Source organism: Panthera onca, chromosome B4 (genome assembly GCF_046562875.1).
Source record: "Panthera onca isolate mPanOnc1 chromosome B4, mPanOnc1 haplotype 2, whole genome shotgun sequence".
Classification (NCBI taxonomy): domain Eukaryota; kingdom Metazoa; phylum Chordata; class Mammalia; order Carnivora; family Felidae; genus Panthera; species Panthera onca.
The window spans coordinates 109,989,293-110,008,910 of NC_138345.1; the positions used below are offsets into that span (position 1 = coordinate 109,989,293).

The window sequence follows — 19,618 nt, forward strand, 5'->3', positions numbered from 1 at the left end:
GACCCTCTACAGATCTGAGTTCTCTTTCTCAGCAGCTTTCTTCTCTCTGGTATTCTCCCCCACTGACTCTATTGACCTGGGCTCCTAGGGATCCCAGTTCCATCTTCACAACTCAGGGATACTCCTAGGCTCCACTGGGTTCTCCCTCAATGCTCCACAGACTAAGAACTGTATCCAAGTATTGAACTTTCCAGGTAGGGTTTCCCTCATTTGTTTTCCTTCTCTTGGGTATCATTGTCTTTCTTTGCCTGATACCCAACTGTGTTATGTCTTGTCCAGTTCTTCTCTCCTTTAAGACTAGAAGCAAAAAGGGGCGCCTGGGCGGCGCAGTCAGTTGGGTGTCTGACTTCAGCTCAGGTCATGATCTCACTGTCCGTGAGTTCGAGCCCCACATCAGGCTTTCTGCTGATAGCTCAGAGCCTGCAGCCTGCTTTGGATTCTGTGTCTTGTTCTCTCCCTGCCCCTCCCCCCACTAGCACTCTGTGTCTCTCTCAAAAATAAAATAAAAACATAAAAAAAAATTAAAAAAAAAAAAGACTAGAAGCAAAAGTTATACTGAATTTAACAGTCTACATATCTTGTTTTCCTGCTCTAACATTTAGCATTTTCCCATTTCACCTTTTTCAGGGTAAAATTTATAATGAAATTTATAGGGGCACCTGGGTGACTCTGTCGGTTAAGCATCTAATTCTCAATTTCAACTCAGGTCATGATCTCATGGTTTGTGAGATTGAATCCTGCATTGGGGCTCTGCCCTAACATTGCAGAACCTGCTTGGGATATTCTCTCTCTCTCTCTCTCTCTCTCTCTCTGCCCCTCCCCAACTCACACTCTCTCTCAAAAAAATAAAAAAGTTAAAAAAAAATAAAATGAAATTTATACTAGTTTCTTATCCAGTTTTATTTAAGTGACTAACGTTACATGCAAGATCTTTTTTAACAGATGGGCCAAAATGTTGTTCAGGTGCTATCCATGATAATGCATTGCTGGCCCAGGCTAGAATAAAATTTTATTCAGATAATTCTCTTACATTAAACACTTTCTTTTTAACATTTCCATGCAATATTCCTTTCAGTAGCATTTTTTTCTTTGAAGAATAATTACTTTCTAATTTCATGAATTTTTACTTCTGAGTCTAGCTGTGCTAAACTGAACCAACTTATTTAAATAGTAAAATATGGAAAAGAGATTAAACTGTAAATAGTATTTTATATTTCCTTCTTTACCCTCATATTCAGTGTTACTATTTTTATTCCTTTTAGAGAATTTGCATCAACTGTTTTTATCTCCATTTCTGTAGTATGATAATGTGGTCTATATGTATTAATGTATTTTGTGTATGTGTGGATTGTTATATGGATTATATTACATATAAATATATATTTTCCAAATATAAGCATTTAAAAGTATGTGTATATATAAATTTCTTGTATTAAATTATCAGCGAAGTTGACTATAATATGGTTTCACATGCTTTGCCACATGTTCTTTTTCTATAGTACAGTTATTAAATCAGCTATTCTAAATAAACTATTAATTATAAAACTGAACTTCGAATAGTGGATTATAGGAAAAAAGACAGCCTTGTGTTCAGTTCTGTTCGTTATTTGATAATTCAAGCCTTGACTCAGGATTTGTTATTTTTCATATATGTAGACATTCAAATATGAAAGTTTTTAAAATGATGTTATTTGTTTAAATAGTATTTACTGTTTCCCAGCCATTTGAATTTTTAAGAAGACCAAGTCAAATAAATGGTAGAGGTTGATTTTTTGTATTAACTCATTCATTATAAAATGAGAAATTGGGTTTTTAAAGACTAATATTAACAAAACCAATAAAATTTTGAATGTAGCCTAAAGAAATGAGTATCTGAAGCCATTCATTTGAAATATACTTAAAAAATGATTTGACTATGGTTTGACTTAGTTTGCAAGAAGCAGACTGAATTAATGAAACATACATGTAATATATCATGGCCTGGACAAATATAAAATAGGATATAAGCAAACTGTAAGAGACTCTTAACTATAGAGAACAAACTGAAGGTTGATGGAGGGAGGTGGGTGGGGGATGGGCTAAATGGGTGATGGGCATTAAGGAGGGCACTTGGGATAGCACTTACATATATAAGTTATATATGTTATATATAAGTTATATATAAGTGATGAATCACTAAATTCTACACAGAAACCACATATGTTTTACCATGTATGTTAACTAGAATTTAAATAAAAACTTGGAAAAAAAAGTATAAGCTTATGTTAGTATATAGTAGGAGAAAAAGTAGAACACAAATAAAATGTTACATAGGGAAATACAGCTACTATTCTATACTGGAAATTTGGTTTCAGCTTCCTAAAAGTCTAAGCAAAGAGGAAAAGCTCATAGGTGATACAGTTTTTTCTGTCCATGACAAAAGAAAACCTTTCTTTCTAGGAAGCATAATTTTTATTAGCATTTAGTGCTGAAAGAAGCATCTCATGCAGAAGAAAATATTGGTTAGTGTTCTCAGAAGCACTCATACAGCACCTACAACGAGTCTATTAAAATGTTCTTTTTACTTTTAATGAGGTTATAATTTAATGAAAGCACTTCTGCAGGGTACACATGTCTGATCTAGTTGCCCTTCCAACCATTCTTCATAGATTCTCAACTAGATATTTCATAAGGGTTGGACATTTTGAACTCCAGTGAGGACTGAGGTATTCATAAAAAATACTTTGTCATTTTAAGTGAGATTACATATGAAATACTGCTTTTTTGGTATTTTATTTATATGTTACATGTTAATTTTGTGTTTGAAACGTGTTTTAGGTTAAAATAACTTTTTTTTTAATCTTTTTACAGATTTGATAACCCAGCTGCTGTAAGCCCAACTCCTACAAGGCAGCTAACTTTTAACTACCTCCTTCCCTTGAATGCTTGGCTTCTATTAAATCCTTCGGAACTGTGCTGTGATTGGACCATGGGAACAATACCACTTATAGAATCATTTCTAGATATTCGAAATCTTGCCACATTTATTTTCTTTTGCTTTTTGGGGGCTTTGGGGGTATTCAGTCTCAGATACCCTGGTGATTCCTCCAAGACTGTTTTAATGGTAAGAAAACTTTCTTAATTTTTCAATTGATACAACATTCAGTTGATTTAAAGACCACCTTTAATTTGTCAAAGCATCTTCTTAGAAACAGTATTTTTGTTTATTCAACATCACCCTAATTTATTAATTTATTTTAGGTTATATATATATATATGTGTGTGTGTGTGTGTGTATATATATATATATATCAGAATTTCATATGCAGGCATATATATTCAGCATGTAAAATAAAAACTGGTTATAAATTTCCCTATTTGGTAGGAACTCTGAAATCATGAAGCATCCCTTTTGGCATCGTTATCTTCCACTTCTTTATCCAAGTAGATTATACACTTTTTTTGAGGAAATGGATCATATTATATACTTTGTTTTCTTGACACAGAGAAGAATGTCATGTAAGGTAGACAACTAGAAACATATTAGCTCTTTAGTTCTCATTAGTAAGACTTCATTATTCTATGAGTTATTTTTTACTATGTTCAGAGGACTCTGATTATGTACAAAGTCTTGTTATTCAGGGATGTATTTCTTTGTAATTTTCTTACTTTGCTGTCACTTCTAACAGTTTTGTTTTCCTTTAAATTATTGAAGACAATAATCTTTAACATTTTCTTGAGCATTTGCTACATGCCAGAAAGTGTTTTTAATACTTTACAAATACATCATACCTGGCTGCAGTCACTAGATTAATTTAGTCATTCACTAAAAGTTTTTTGTTGTGATCTGTGTACCAGGCAGCATTTTAGGCACTGAGGATATGATAAATACAAGGCCCCGATTACCAGGGAATTGGCATTTTGGAAAAATTTGAAGCTAATCTCTGATATATAGAGACAATTGAAAGAATATAGGGTTTGGGAGAAAGATCATATTTACTATTATTTTTTGATCTGTTGAGTTTGATCCTAGTGGGGAATTTGAATAGCACCTGGTGCCTGGAGTTCAGAGGAGACGCCTAAGCTACACATAAAAAATTGATTGCAGTATTGGCATAGAGATAGTAATTGAAACCAGGATATGATTAAGAAAGTCTATGGCGATTTTAGAGGTTTCTCACCTGGGGTTTTGTCACTGTTCTCAAAGATAGTAATCAGCTATTACCATTGTAGATGCATGGAATAGAAGATAATTCATACACATAATTAATGCCTTGGAGTATTTGGTCTTAATTCTTCCTCAGTAGATAGTTGAAGGGGCTAGATAGAGTGAAAAGAAAAGAAACTTACAAGTAGGTCTTTAAAAAACTTCTATATTTGGGGGTGCCTAGGTGCCTTAGTTGGTTAAGCATCTGACTCTGGATCTCAATACAGATTTTGTTCTCAGGATCCTGAGTTCAAGCCCCACGCTGTGCTCCACACTGAGTGCAGAGCCTGCTTAAAATAAGTCAGTCAGAGAAATATCTCCTATGATTTCACTTATATGTAGAATTTGAGGACCTTAACAGATGAACATAGGAGAAGGGAAGGAAAAATAAGATAAAAACAGAGAGGGTGGCAAACCATAAGAGACTCTTAAATACAGAGAACAAACTGAAGGTTGGTGAGGAGTGTGTTAAATGGGTGACAGGCATTAAGGAGGGCACTTTTCGAGATGAGCACAGGGTGTCAGATGTAAGAGATGAATCACCAGGTTCTACTCCTGAAGCCATGACCACACTGTATATTAACTTGAGAAAATAATAAAAATAAAATAAATTAAATTAAAAAAAAGACCTTCTGTATTTAGATACTGTGTAGAAGAGAATGAACCTAAGTAGGAGCTAGACCAAGTGGACAGAAGGTAAGTAAATGTTTTAAGGAAGATAGAATGGTTATCACTAACAGATGCTGTGAAGCAGAAAAGTGAGATCAGTCATATTTTACGTCTTTTGGTGTATTAGTTACTTAAATGAAATTTATTTCTGTGGAAAAATTTGATTAGGAGATGAGGACGTGAAGATTGCTAGTGTAGATAACCAACCCATAGGGTAACTCAACTTTGAATATTTCAAAGGATGAGCAAACTTGAATTTATTACTAGCTAAGTGAGAGAATACTATGCTGACTTCAAGTATCACAGACTGATCTCATGTAGAGCTTGGAGGAAGCATGAAGATCTAGATTTGGTGTACCTTCAGAAGTAGGAGAATCACTTTCATTGGAGTACTCAGTTGGCTGACTTTTAGAAGCAGGGGATGTCAATAATGGGTTGATTTGCAAAAACATACTCATTGATTTGAACTGTTGATTAAGTGGGGTTAAAACGAGCTACTTCATACCCCCACTATAAAAGTGCTTTCATAAGAGTGTGGGAACTTGATTTACACCTGAAGTACATAATGAATGGTAACATAAATATATGTTGTCAAAGGACATGTTTAAGATTGGGGAGACAAGGGCATATTTAAATATGGATAGGAACGATACAGTTGATTAGAAAGTGGCTGAGTAAATGAAGGGATGGCTAATTGTGAGATTTGTGCGGAGCAAGGGCCATGTAGATACAGCTCAGGTTTGGCCTGAGACAGATGGAGATGCCTCTTATATCTCAGAATGGATGGAAATACATGTGAATGTGGATGTTGGTTGGTATAGGAGCAGGGAATTGAAGGAATTCTTGTTTTATGAGTGTAGTTTTCTCTGTATGTTTGGAAGTATAGTCACCTGCTGAAAATGTCATGGATCAGAAGTTTGAGTAAAGTAATCAAGATTTAAAATCTAGGAGAGTGGGAATGAGCCTACCAAAGAAACCTAGAAATTCTGAGCAGTCTTAAGAATCATTTTGAAGTTGACCATGAATTTTTGATGATACTAATCTGTTCTGCTTTGGGACTGTCTCTAGTAGTGCTTTGTTGCTCAGGTAAATACAAAGCAGATATATGGTAGAACACATCCAAAGCTGAGGTTCTGCTAAAAGAAAGGAAAAATAAGGAAGGTTGGGTGAATTTAAAATTCAGGCAAATAAAGTAATGATTTATGTAATGTAAGCTGAATAAAAAATAAAAAGAGGATCGTGCCAGTGAAGTAAGCATAGATTTACATAAATTTTATTTTATGTGTACAAAAGAACAATTGTGACCTTAAGTACTGCCTTAAGAGAGTACTAAACAGGTTATTTTTTATGGTGATATTTTCTGAAGATCTATGGAAGGGACTGAGTAGATCAAAGGAGTACCTGCCAAGTACCAGATAACATGATAAGCACTTACTAAATAAAATGCCATATGTATCAACAATATAAGCAGTTATTAATCCCTTTTTATGAAGAAACACTGATTGGCAAGATGATTGAGTGGTTTACCTTATTATGTTACATAAGAAATAAGAAGTGAAAGAGATTTGTCCAAACTCTGTGAGCTTTCCACTACCGCCTTTTCTTTTTTGTTGTTGTTGTTTTTTTAATGTTATTTTTGACAGAGTGCAAGTGGGGGAGGGGCAGAGAGAGAGACACAGAATCAAAAGCAGACTCCAGGCTCTGGGCTGTCAGCACAGAGCCCGACATGGGGCTCGAACCAACAAACCATGAAATCATCACCTGAGCTGAAGTCAGATACTTAACCATCTGAGCCAGCAAGGCACTCCTAACACCTGTTGTTTTAAAGAGAGTTTTATATTACTGAAGAAGGAACTTATGGTAGCCATAGTTACCTAGGTTAGCATATACCAATAGAGAACATATTAGAACTTTTCATTAAGTTAATTAGAGGCATTCCTTATCTAGGAACCGGTAGGTTTTTTGTGAGATTGTTTTTTGTGTATGCAGCTTATGCATCATAACCAATGCATCTTTGAATGAATTTAACACTTTTAATTCTTTTAAATAAAATTGCTATAAGGAAGCCATGAATTATTAAAAAAAAAATGTTTGCTTGTTTGTTTTTAGAAAAGGACTACATATTTTGGAATGTCTCTTTTGCAGCTAGCTGGTTATTTTTATCAACCACTCTTGGGAAATGGAAAGTGAATTATGTACTCTGAATGTTTTACCTTTTTGATCAAAAAGAAAACACTAAAATTTTAGATCTATAAATTAGCATGATACTGAGCAATTTGGTAGTGCTTTAGAGTTATTTCCTCATTACAAGTCATTAATTTGTGATGGAGAAATACACATTTCTGTATCTATATTTTACTAATAAAATATAATAAAGGAAAAACAATCTTTCCTCTCAAACTGTTAGAAGACTCAAACTTCTGAAGCTGAAGGAACAATTTGCAGTTATTCAGTTAGATACTATAAAACAAATTAGGGTAACAAATTGTGGAAGCAGATATCCATAGAAACAGGTGTCTTAATAACAACCAACTTCTTTTCACAAGTTATTTGTGTGCTAGCTGTTTGTATCCTATCTTTTTAATGGCTTTATAATCTAGCAACCTTATGTTAACTCATTTTCAAAATGGCAAAAACAAATTAAGCATTTTTATGATGTTTTATGTCAATGTACAGTGTTAGAATTTTAGAAATTCTTGTAGAATAAAGGACTACTATTTAATGGGGCAGTTTTATTTTTGTGTATATACTAAGCCACTGTTAAATGTATATGATCCATCAGAATGTTATGCAAGTAATGCTGGGGTACAGAAGTAGTAGTCTACTGTCTTGTCTGAAGTATACCTTATGTCATTTCCTCAATTTCCAATATTTGAATAGTTACAGTAGTAAAATTGTAAAAACTTGTATGATTGGTTTTCTTTTGTTAAAACCTGTTAACATCTTTATCAGTTTATTTTTACCACACGTACTTTAGTTGGATGTATAAAAATTGTCTTATTTATATATATTCCCCCCAAATTTTTTTTATTTAATTGGATGATCTCTGGTTATAAGTTCTAGCTTGATCTCACTTTGGTGACATAATCCTGATGTCTGTTATTACTATCCCTAAATTGCCTTTCTTATGTTTAAACTAGTATTGTTTAGAGTATTATTAAAAATGGTCCACCAGTACAGTGAACCATTCAAATTAATGGTCATTTATCATTCAAGTTAAATGATAAAATATTTGGATTTTGCTATTGAATGTCCACATATTTTTTAAATAAAATGTCTTATTTTTCTTTGTAGGCACTTTGTCTAATGGCATTACCATTTATTCCTGCATCAAACCTTTTCTTCCCAGTGGGATTTGTTGTTGCTGAGCGAGTATTATATGTTCCTAGCATGGGGTTCTGTATTTTGGTAGCCCATGGATGGCAGAAAATATCAAACAAAAGGTGAATTAAAATGTTAGCTCATTTAATGCTTACAAACTATAGAATTAAGTGTGATACATTTAAGTATTTAAAGTGTTTAGTTTTATAAGTCATATTTTTATACCTTTTTATTTTCCATCTTGATCGTTTCCTCATATTTCTGTAATTGAAGTTAAGAAAGCTCCATGGCACCCACCTCACCCTATGTTCTTTCTCTTATTTATATAATTTTGTTGTAAGCCTGAAACCTAACACACTTTGAGTTAGACCCAAATGAAAACAAGGATATTATTGAGACTAAAGTTACAAATTACCATTGCCACTTCCACATGCAGTGAACTAAGATATAGGCTTCTTATTTAAGTGAGTCATGTTGATTTAATATATGTAAAATGCATATAGTAAGCAGTCTGTAATTTGATATCACTATCTTCATCATAACTACCATGTCCTAGAGGCCTCAAACTAACAATTAAGGAACAGAATATTCACATTGTATATATGCAAGAAATGGTCACCGACTCTGCTTTCTCACTTTCTAGTCATCCTTCAACACACAGAATTCTGACTTCTCTCTATTATCATTGCGTTCTAGTAACTAAATCCAGTCAGTGCTTGTGTTTAAAATTTATTTCCTGGGCATCTGTAAAAAGTGTCTCTCCTAATTCTCTTCCATGTCTCTTCATCTCTGTTCAGACTCTTCTCAGATTCTTATTGCTGTAACTGCTCTTTAAATATTTATTTCTCAGAGTTTTATTCACAGCCATTTTTGTCACAATGCATATTCTCTTTGGATGATCTCATCCATGTCTACAATTTTTGCTAACATCTACCAAGCCTTTTCTCTTAACTTCTACCCATTTATCCAGTTATAATTACTACCAGTTTTTGAGTGCTTCCCAGGTGCCAGGAGCCATGATAGACCTTTTAGATTTGTTTTCTCATTTAATCTAACTTTCCTTAACTCTGGTGTGCACATTTGAAAATTGAAGCTCATACAGGTTACTGAACCAGATTACCTCAAGATCACACAGCTAGTAAATAGTAGACTCTTGATTCACATTTACATCTCACTGCCTTCAGTGTCCGTTTTCTTTCTGATCCATGCACTCTTATCCTGATTAAGTGGATCTGTCAAAATGAAAGAAGTTGAACTGTGTTACTGAGACAAAAAAATAGACTCAGAGAACATTAGTAATGAATGTGATCATAGGGATTATTGAAGTGTAACCTTTTTATACATGAGGAATTGTTTCCCAAATAATTAGCCTAAAGCTATATAAGCTATATTGTATCTATTATATAAAGAGTTAGTTTTACTATGACTTGTCATAAATAACTCTAGCTTTAGAATGTAAAAATATTCAAAGAATGTCATGATAATCTGTGGTATAGATGCAGTCTGGGTAAGCCAAAATTTTTTAAAATACAGCCAATGATAAAATTGACCCTTGATAAACACAATTAAGAATGTTCAAGTTGTAAGTAAAAGCCCCAAAAAGAAAGTCATACTTAAAAATTGGTTTATCGGGTTTTTTGTCATTAAACTTAAGCAGACTTTTTGAAATAGAGACCAATAGTGGAATATTTAATATAATTTAAGACTGAAGTAGAAGGCAGTGTGCATAATATTTAATTTTTTGGTGTTGCCTTTGAAGTTGGATGATTGTTAGAAGAATCCTCATTCCTTAAAATAAACTCAAACATGATATTTGGGGATATTTAACATATTTCTTACCTCTATTGTAAAAGGTAAAATGCTTCTGGTGATATAGATAATGTTGTTTTTGTTCTGCTTTTTTCTTTTAAACAGTGTATTAAAAAAGTTATCCTGGGTTTGTCTGTCTATGGTGATATTCACTCATGCCTTAAAAACACTCCACAGAAATTGGGATTGGGAGTCTGAATATACATTGTTTATGTCAGCCTTGAAGGTAAAGTATTACCCAGAATGACAGGAAAGTATGTCATTAATGATTTCTTATAGTCATGTTTAAGATGTTTTTACATTTCATTAGACATTTAACTGTCAATTTTAAGTACTTCACCAAAAGATTAATAAAAATTTGTTCTTTATATAATATATACCATAACCAGGGCTCTGAATAGTACTTAGTTGTATGTCTACAGCATATATGAATAATTTTCTAAATACTATATAGTTGTTAGAAGCTCAAATGATAATAGAATGTTTAAAAATACTGTAGGGGAGCCTGGGTGGCTCAGTTGGTTAAGCATTGGACTTCGGCTCTGGTCATGATCTCACAGCTTATGAGTTCGAGCCCTGCATCAGGCTCTGTGCTGATAGCTCAAAGCCTGGAGCCTGCTTCGGATTCTGTGTCTCCGTCTTTACCTCTCCCCTGCTCAGGCTCTGTCTCTCTTTCTCAAATATAAATAAACATTAAAAAAAAAAAATTTAAGAATACTATATATAGTTCACTAGTTCTAAAGGTGCACTTTTTCTTTTTTCTTTTTTTTTATTTTTACCTTTTAACATCTCTAAAATCAGAATAAATCTTAGAGTGAGAGGCATCTTAACAATTAGTGGCTTATTTTTTTCTTTTTTCTTTTTTTTTTTTTTAATTTTTTTTTTTAAACGTTTATTTATTTTTGAGAGAGACAGAGCAGGAGCAGGGGAGGGGCAGGAAGAGAGGGAGACACAGAATCCAAAGCAGGCTCCAGGCTCTGAGCTGTCAGCACAGAGCCTGACGCAGGGCTTGAACTCACCAGCCGTGAGATCATTACCTGAGCCAAAGTCGGATGCTTAACCCACCGAGCCACCCAGGCACCCTTAGTGGCTTATTTTTTTCTAAATGGTGAGTCTTAGAAATGATGGCATCTTAGATTCAATGAAATAAAATACATAACAAAAATGGCACCTTACTATGTGGAAGATAACCGGTGGTTACAGTACGGTAGTTAAGATACGCACTGGCAGGAAGGAGTGATAAAGCATTTCTGTAGAATGGACAATATCTAGGAATAAGGTCTTTTTAAAAATCATAAAATTTGGTTTCTGTAAAAGTTAAAACCAATGATTTTGTTTTTCAGGTGCTTCTCTTCAAATCTGTAAATTCTTAAATTCTTTTTGGCTATTTCTGTACTCCCCATTGCCTGGCTTTACTAGAATACTGCTTCATTCCAGTAGTCAATGTCATTTCTTGATTTGACATCAGTTTAAGATCACATGACTATCATTTAGTCTCAGTAGCTCCACTCTTTCCTCTAGCTCAGAAGTTTATAAATAGAAGAGACCTCATTACCATTCCTCTTAATCTGCACTCCTAAAATACCAGTGGAGCCCCATAATTTTCAAGATTTTGCTTATCCTTACTCCTAGGACAATCTCAAAACCACAGTCCTAGTCACTGAAGCTAGTTCCTTGGCCAGCTACCATCCTCTTCCTGCAGGAACACCATGCCCATCAGTGAACTCTGAAAGCACAGATAAACTTAGAACTTTAATCCCAGGGCTCCCATTACCATAATAGACCACATAAACAGCTTTATACTAAGCCTAAAAAATAAATAGTGAAGTGTTAAATATATTCTCATGTTCAAATACCTTCTCTTCCAAAAGAATATAAATAGAGCAGCTTTCAAACAACATTGTAGCTTGTTTTTTGGTTTTCTTTTTAGTAAGGTCTGTGTCCAATGTGGGACTTGAATTCACGGCCCTGAGATTAAGAGTCACATTCTCTACTGACTGAGTCAGCCAGCACTCCAAGCTGCTTTGATCAAATAAAAGTTTTAGTAAAATTCTAATATATAAAACAGATGAAATCAGACTGCTATGGTTTTAGTATGTTGATGTTAAAAGGAAGGAGAGTAAATTTGGTGAAGCCGTGTTCATTTTGCTTATTTCTCCTCTCCAGGGACACCTCTGTCAAACACTCCATTTCTAATAATATACCAAACAAATATCTGTGTTGATTGGAGATATATATATTTATATATAGATATAGATATAGATCCACAAGTTTTTCTTTTTTGGGAGAAAGTCTCAATTACTTTTCAAGTTTTATTGAGGTATAATTGACATATAACTTTGTATTAGTTTAAGGTGTACAATGTAATTTATGGATATATTACAAAATACTGCAACAAGTTAACATCTGTCACATATTTACAGTTTTTCTCTTTTGATGAGAATTTTGAAGGTCTACTCTCAGAAACTTTCAAATATACAACATTGTTAACTATAATCACCATGCTATACCTTGCATCCATAGAACTTATTTATCTTGTAACTGAAAGTTTGTATCTTTGACCACCTTCACCCATTCGTGGATATCTCTGTAGAATACTCCATTCCTAATGGTATACCAGATAAATATCTGTGTTAATTGGAGTTGTATTTTCTTAATTGTAACTAATTTCTATCTATGCTTATGTATTTAAGGTAAATAAAAATAATGCCAAATTATGGAATAATGTGGGTCATGCTCTGGAAAATGAAAAGAACTTTGAGAGAGCTTTGAAATACTTCTTACAGGCTACTCATGTTCAGCCAGGTAAGCATTATTAATTAATAAAACTATTTGGATAGCTTGTTTTTAAAACTTGAATTATATTTGGGAAAATAAAAGTAAAAGGTTTGTTCATTCCAGGTGACTTGAAAACTATAGTGCTCGATGCTGTCTTATTTTGAGTTGGATTATATGTTAGAGCTACTTAGACATTTAAGGAATTTATTTTGATATAGTAGAGTTGTTGGGTGGTACTGATAATCAATTTGGTGAAGTATAGCTTTGCCAGGTACAAGTACTCGGTGTTAAAATAATTTTTCCCTTCATTGTCAGTTGTCACTCTTTGCCTTTCTTGAGATAATTGCTGATACTTCCATTAGTATGACTTCTCTACAATATTCTCAAAATTGCTGTTTCTAATTAGCCATGGGCTAAGAAAATAGGTAAACCAGTTTATTTGGGATTCTTTCTCTTCCTCTCTTTGCCCCTCCCCTCTATGTACGTAAAGTACTTGAAAAAGTACATAAAGTTAGAAACATTGAATTTGGTATTTAGAGGCATCCTAGCTTTTTCTTTGTTTTTTAGTTGTGTTCTTCATAGATTTGATAGATGAAATGGCATATATGGAGGGATATCAAGAGTCCTTTTTTGTCAGTGTTACACATACACAGATAGATTCATAAGACTGGAGATAAGGGATATTGGGACTAGAGGTAAAAATTTGGGGTAACAAGTATCTAGATATTTAAAACCTTGGAACAGTTGAGCACATAAATAGGGATTCATAACATTTTTAAATTACTTTAAAAAAATAAATAAAACATTGAGTCTGAAGGCTTTTCTTGCTTAACCAGAGTAAGATTATAAATTATGCAGTGGTCTGAGAAGGTGACACACATGTTGTGTTAAACGAAGAATTGTGGTTTTTTTGTTTTGATGGTTACCAGTGTTTAAAAAAAAAAAATTTCAATTCACAAAGATAAAATTTTTACAAATGGAATTGCAGTTTCCATAAACATCTTTACAAGACAAGGATAGATTTTTGTCAAGGAACACCAGAATTCTGTAAGGTTTGTTTTGATTTCATTTTTATCTAAGTACAAATCTTTGAAATTATTCATGCGAGAAAAAAATCATGGACCTGTAGTTCAACTTTGATGTTGTCAATATGGAAATGTTTAAAGAGTATTTATGAGTTTTCAGGTGTTTTTAAGTTTATCTCTTTAGATGAATTGACAGATAATTTTGTAGATAGGAAATACTGGAAAGCAACATAGATGCCAGGGCCACCACTGTGAGATTGCTTAGCTTCATTGTTGGTGGAAAAGGAATTATTAGGTACAAAGTTGCTTAGTACTTGTCAGTTCTCATTTACATTGAATTAAAGATAGACTGCTAGATTCATGCTATTGTTGGTTTGGATAGCATACTCATAATAGCAAGACTGTTGAAATCCTATAGCTTTTTAAAAGTCATTTAAATGTCATTGCTTTTTATATCTTGTCTTCTTTTCCAACCCTTTTTGTTTTCAAATTTAAATTTACCTTACTCTAGTAATGGTTATTTCCTTCTCTGAAATCTTAAAACTCTGTTAACTTATAAGAAACTGCTTAGAAATTTTGTCTTTCATTTTATTAGCTTTGTTGTAGGATATCTAATTGCTACCTTAGTTCTTTGAGAAAGTAGGGCTGCCTTACTCTAGTGTCTGAAGTCTGCATTGATGACAATATCTCCTTGCCATAATTTTAAGAACCTGATTTCTGTGGGTATTAATTTGCCTTGTCTTTCATCCAAGTAGGTAACCTCTTTCTTTTCTTTTATTAAAAAAAATTTTTTTTTAATGTTTATTTTTGATACAGAAGGTAGAGTGTGAAAGGGGTAAGTGCAGAGAGAGAGAGGGAGACCACAGAATCTGAAGCAGACTCCAGGCTCTGAGCTGTCAGTACAGAACCCAATGTGGGGTTTGAATCCATGAGCCATGAGATTATGACTTGAGCCAAAGTCAGACGCTTAACCGACTGAGCCACCCAGGCGCCCCAACATATTTTCTTTCTACGATTGGAGCTGATGTCAATAACATTGTAAATACTTCACTGAATTTTGTTTATCTAAACTACCAGTTTCTTTGTTCTTTCCTTAAATTCTCACTTTATAATTAATTTTTTTCAGGTTCTTAGTAACTTAGTTTTTCTAAGTAACTTTCCGATCTCTATAATAAATGGTATAGATTTGAGGAGCCTGAGTGGCCCAGTCAGTTAAGCATCCGACTTCGGCTCAGGTCATGATCTCATGGTCCATTAGTTCCAGCCCTGCTTCGGGCTCTGTGCTGATAGCTCAGAGCCTGGGGCCTGCTTTGGATTCTGCGTCTCCCTCTTTCTCTGCCCCTCCCCTGCTCAGGCTCTTTCTCTCTCTCTCTCTCTCAAAAATAAATATTAAAAAAAAAAAAGAATTAAAAAAATAAAAACTTTAAAAAATTAAAAATACATAAAAATAAATGATATAGATTTATTTGAAATTAAAAAAAAATGAGCTATATAAGAGCAAATACTACCTACTCTATTTTTATATGCTCTTGGTAATGCAGTGAATTTCAACCTTGGTTCTACATCAGAACCTCCTTTGAAACCTTATAAAAACATTTTCCCAGATCATGTTTCTATAGATTCTATTTTGATAGAGTGAGGTGGTGCTGAGGTTATGTGACTTTTTGAAAGTACATAGGTATCCTAATTTGCAGCCAGGACTGGGAATGGTTTGCCTAAGCAATTTTTTTTCTTTTTTTTTTATTTCCCTCTTGACCTCTCTCCTGAAACCCCTTAAGACTCATTGGGGCGCCTGGGTGGCTCAGTCAGTTGAGCGCCCGACTTCAGCTCAGGTCATGATCTCACTGTTTGAGAGTTCAAGCCCTGCGTCGGGCTCTGTGCTGACAGCTCAGAGCCCGGAGCCTGCTTGGGATTCTGTGTCTCCCTCTCTCTCTGACCCTCCCCTGTTCATGCTCTGTCTCTCTCTGTCTCAAAAATAAATAAACGTTAAATTTTTTTTTTTTTTTAAAGACTCAGCAGTACATCAAAAAACAAAAAATCAGCCCTTTCCTCCCAATCTTGTCCCTTACTTCTTTAACCAAACCTGTGCTGCATGTGACATTTTCTGTGCAGTGTGCACAATTACCAGCCTGAAACATAATGTACCAAGATTTTAGGACTGTTTACTATCTTCCTAAGAGAATGACTAAGATATATATGCTTGGCCCCTATGTGTCCTAGGAGGTGCAGGCAGAAAACTGTCCAACAGGCAAAATCATTGGTGTCATAGGCAAGTAGAAATCATAATGTGAAACCTTGTCATGTCTGCGAGAGATTCATTCAATAACATTTGTCTGATTTAAGATCTTCTCTCTTCTATCTTTATTCCAAACCTTTGAAATATTTACTGGGAAATGTGTCCTAAAAGTAGTATGCAGTGGGCCCTAATATCTTTCTTATTTAAATAACATATTTTTTGTTTCCCTGAAAAAATTTGCTGTGGGTTTGATTCTCCATACCAGAAAATCAGATAAAAGTTTCTGACATACTGATAGTAACACAGCCTTTTAAAAAGTTATAAATATGTTATGTAGGATGGGCTGCTGCATCTTAAGTGGTACTGGAGAATCCTAATATTTTATTATACTTGCATTCTGACCACATTCAGAAAAATTTTAAAAAACAAAATTGCAGAGTTTTTTCACAGTCTCATTGCCCCATCCCACCATGCATGTATATTTGTTAGTTATAACACTCGAAATAATTCTAGGAATCATGATCTTTTTCACTTGTAGATCTTTTTACTTTTAGAGTTGAGCCATACATTTTGAGTGAATTCCAGAGCTATGCATCAAGGAAATGGAAACAAGCCTTAGTATAGTATAGTAAAATCTGAAGAGAAATGATACAGATTTCTTTATTACCTCTATATCTCCCCTTTCATGTCATATATGCAGTTTCTGTCCTTAGAGTACTTTATGACATAATTTTCTAGTATAGCATCGATCACTCTGTTAGAAGAACTTTAAGGAGGATGCAGGACCTGTTGCTTGCTTTTGTATTTTTTTGCCTAGTGTTTTGTTGCTAGAAACTTTGGGTTTACATTGAATACTATTTAGTATATTTGCCAACAAATGATTTTTTTTTTTAATTTTAGATGATATTGGTGCTCACATGAATGTAGGAAGAACTTATAAAAATTTAAATAGAACCAAAGAAGCTGAAGAATCTTACATGATGGCTAAGTCCCTGATGCCCCAAGTAAGTTGTCATAATTTATTTCTATTGTGTCATATCTACTAGATGTCCATATTGAATAGAATTACCTAGATTATCTTTTCTTCAATTTGTTGATACAAATGTAAAGTGTCCAATAAACCATTTATTACTACAAGTTTTTATTTAAAGTCTAATTAACATATAGTGTGTTAATAGTTTCAGGTGTACAATATAGTGATTCAACACTTTCATACAAGTGCACTCTTTAATCCCCATTCCCTGTTTCACCCATCTCCCCGCCAATCTTCCCTCTGGTAACCATCAGTTCTCTATATTTAGGAGTTTGTTTCTTGTTCTACCTCTCTTTCTCCTTTGCTTGCTTGTTTCTTAAATTCCACATGAGTGAAATCATATAGTATTTGTCTTTCTCTGACTTAACTTATTTTGCTGAGCACAGTACTACAAGTTTTATAAAGGATTATATTTACTTTTCTAGCTCACTTAATTAAAAAAAAATTTCTAGGAGAGCTTGGGTGGCTCAGTTGGTTAAGCATCCAACTCTTGAGTTCGGCTCAGGTCGTGATCTCACAGTTGGTGAGTTCGAGCCCCGCATTGGACTCTGTGCCTGATAGTGTAGAACCTGCTTTCCGCCCCTTCCACATGCTCGTGTGCATACACTTGCTCTCAAAAATAAATAAATAAATTTTAAAAAGGCAAAGATTAAACTTATGTTTGTAAAAAATTTTATAAAGTTATGAATTTTAGATATTCTTGATTACAAGTTATCAATGAGTTAAGTAACTTTAAGTGAAGAGATTTTTATATAGTACATTAAGCACTAAATGCAACGTTATTCCTATCAAAAGATAAATGAATAAGAAACTAATAAAATGAGGGGATATACCTCTGTTGCTGTATTGTGTTCAGTTGTAACAATGACACATGCAGAAAATTCACTGGATATTATAATATAGCATGAAAGTTGGAAAGTCAGATCCTGTCTTTCATCAGAAAAGATGGTTTGCAGGGCACCTGGGTGGCTCAGTTGGTTAAGTGTCGGACTTTGGCTCAGGTCATGATCTTGCGGTTTATGAGTGAGTTCAAGCCCCATGTCAGGCTCTATGCTGACAGTTCAGAGCCTAGAGCCTGCTATGGATGCTGTGTCTCCCTCCGTCACTGCCCTTCCCCCACTGGTGCATGCTCTCTCTCTTTCTGTCTTTCTCTTTCTCTCTCTCTCAAAAATAAACATTACAAAAAAACTGCACTACAGTCTTCTCAATGGTAGTATATATTAATATTACATTAATAATTATAATATTAAAATAACTAGATATAGTTTGATAAATGTTTCAAAAACAGTTGGACCACATGATCTTAAGCATTGTTTCAGTCCTAAGATTCTAAAGTTATATTGTGTTCAATATAGACTTTTTTCAGATATAATTTTTTACTTTCATTGAAAATTTGGGTCTATATATCTTTTATAATCTTTACTTAACCTGAAAAATCAGTTAACAAGGGAATTTTATTTCCTAATTCTACCAAATGAGGCTTTAGTATAACTCTTAACAAATTAACCACCCTGTCACAACCAGGAAGTACTTTGCTGACAACATGGAAGCTGACATGCTGTAACAAATACACTAGACTGAGAGGAAAGAGACCTGAGTTCTTTCTATTCCTTGTCTGATACAAATATGCTAACAGACCTTAGTCTCAAAAGTTTAGATTTAGTTAGGATTTTATAAAATGATGCATGTGAATAAAAAGCTAACAATATTCCATTGAGCTGGCATGAGTGAAAAAATATTATCTCCTTTAATACCACAAAATATTAATTATTTTATTAACATTTTATAAATACTGTAGGTACTTTCACGTTTTTATGACTTATTTCAGTATAGCAATACAAACTGGTACCATAACCTTTTTATGTCATACATATTTGAAGTAAGCTACTAAGAATACTTATTTTTTATTTTTATGTGGTACTGAAACATCCAGTTATGTTTTTCTGAACAGATTATTCCTGGTAAAAAATATGCAGCCAGAATTGCCCCTAACCACCTAAACGTTTATATTAATCTGGCCAATCTGATCAGAACAAATGAGTCCCGGCTGGAAGAAGCAGATCAGCTGTACCGACAAGCAATAAGCATGAGACCCGACTTCAAGCAGGCTTATATTAGCAGGTATTTGTAGTTCACTTTTAAGTTGTATTACAGAGAATTGAAGCTGTATCTGCATGTACATTTTGACTGTCTGAACTAAATTGCCTTTTTTTTTCTTTTAGTAATCTTATTTGTGACTGAGAACATAGAAACATACCCTAGTTTAGACTTACAATCAAATTTAATTGATTTGATTTGAAATTGACTGTCACTTGTAGTAGCAAACTAAGGTTTTATACGGAAGAAAGAGTAGAAGCTTCTTGTTAGTTTCATTTACTTCTTATTGTCACATTCTTTTTTACTTAAAGCACTTGAAACTTGTATTTTCTAATAATTACTTCTAATATCCAACTCTCAAGAGCTTTCTTAAATACTGACAACTGATTGGTTATTATGCCTTTTATTTATCACAAAGAAACTTTTTAGTTGTCAGTACAAAAACTTTTGGCCGCACATGTTAG

At 33.7% G+C, this 19,618-nt stretch overlaps 1 protein-coding gene across 3 annotated transcripts in view; it reads left to right on the plus strand.

Moving 5' to 3' along the window:
• TMTC3 (transmembrane O-mannosyltransferase targeting cadherins 3) overlaps positions 1–19,618 on the plus strand; it is a 62,333-nt gene that overhangs the window by 30,966 nt on the left and 11,749 nt on the right. For all 3 annotated transcript variants that reach the window (XR_013556696.2, XM_078449631.2, XM_078449632.2), the window contains exons 7-12: positions 2,851–3,103; positions 8,150–8,298; positions 10,091–10,211; positions 12,679–12,790; positions 16,925–17,028; positions 19,009–19,178. Coding sequence is in view for 2 of the 3 variants with exons in the window: in XM_078449631.2 (XP_078305757.2) it covers positions 2,851–3,103; positions 8,150–8,298; positions 10,091–10,211; positions 12,679–12,790; positions 16,925–17,028; positions 19,009–19,178 (909 nt within the window). In the remaining variant the exon portion in view is untranslated. The remainder of the gene's footprint in view (positions 1–2,850; positions 3,104–8,149; positions 8,299–10,090; positions 10,212–12,678; positions 12,791–16,924; positions 17,029–19,008; positions 19,179–19,618) is intronic.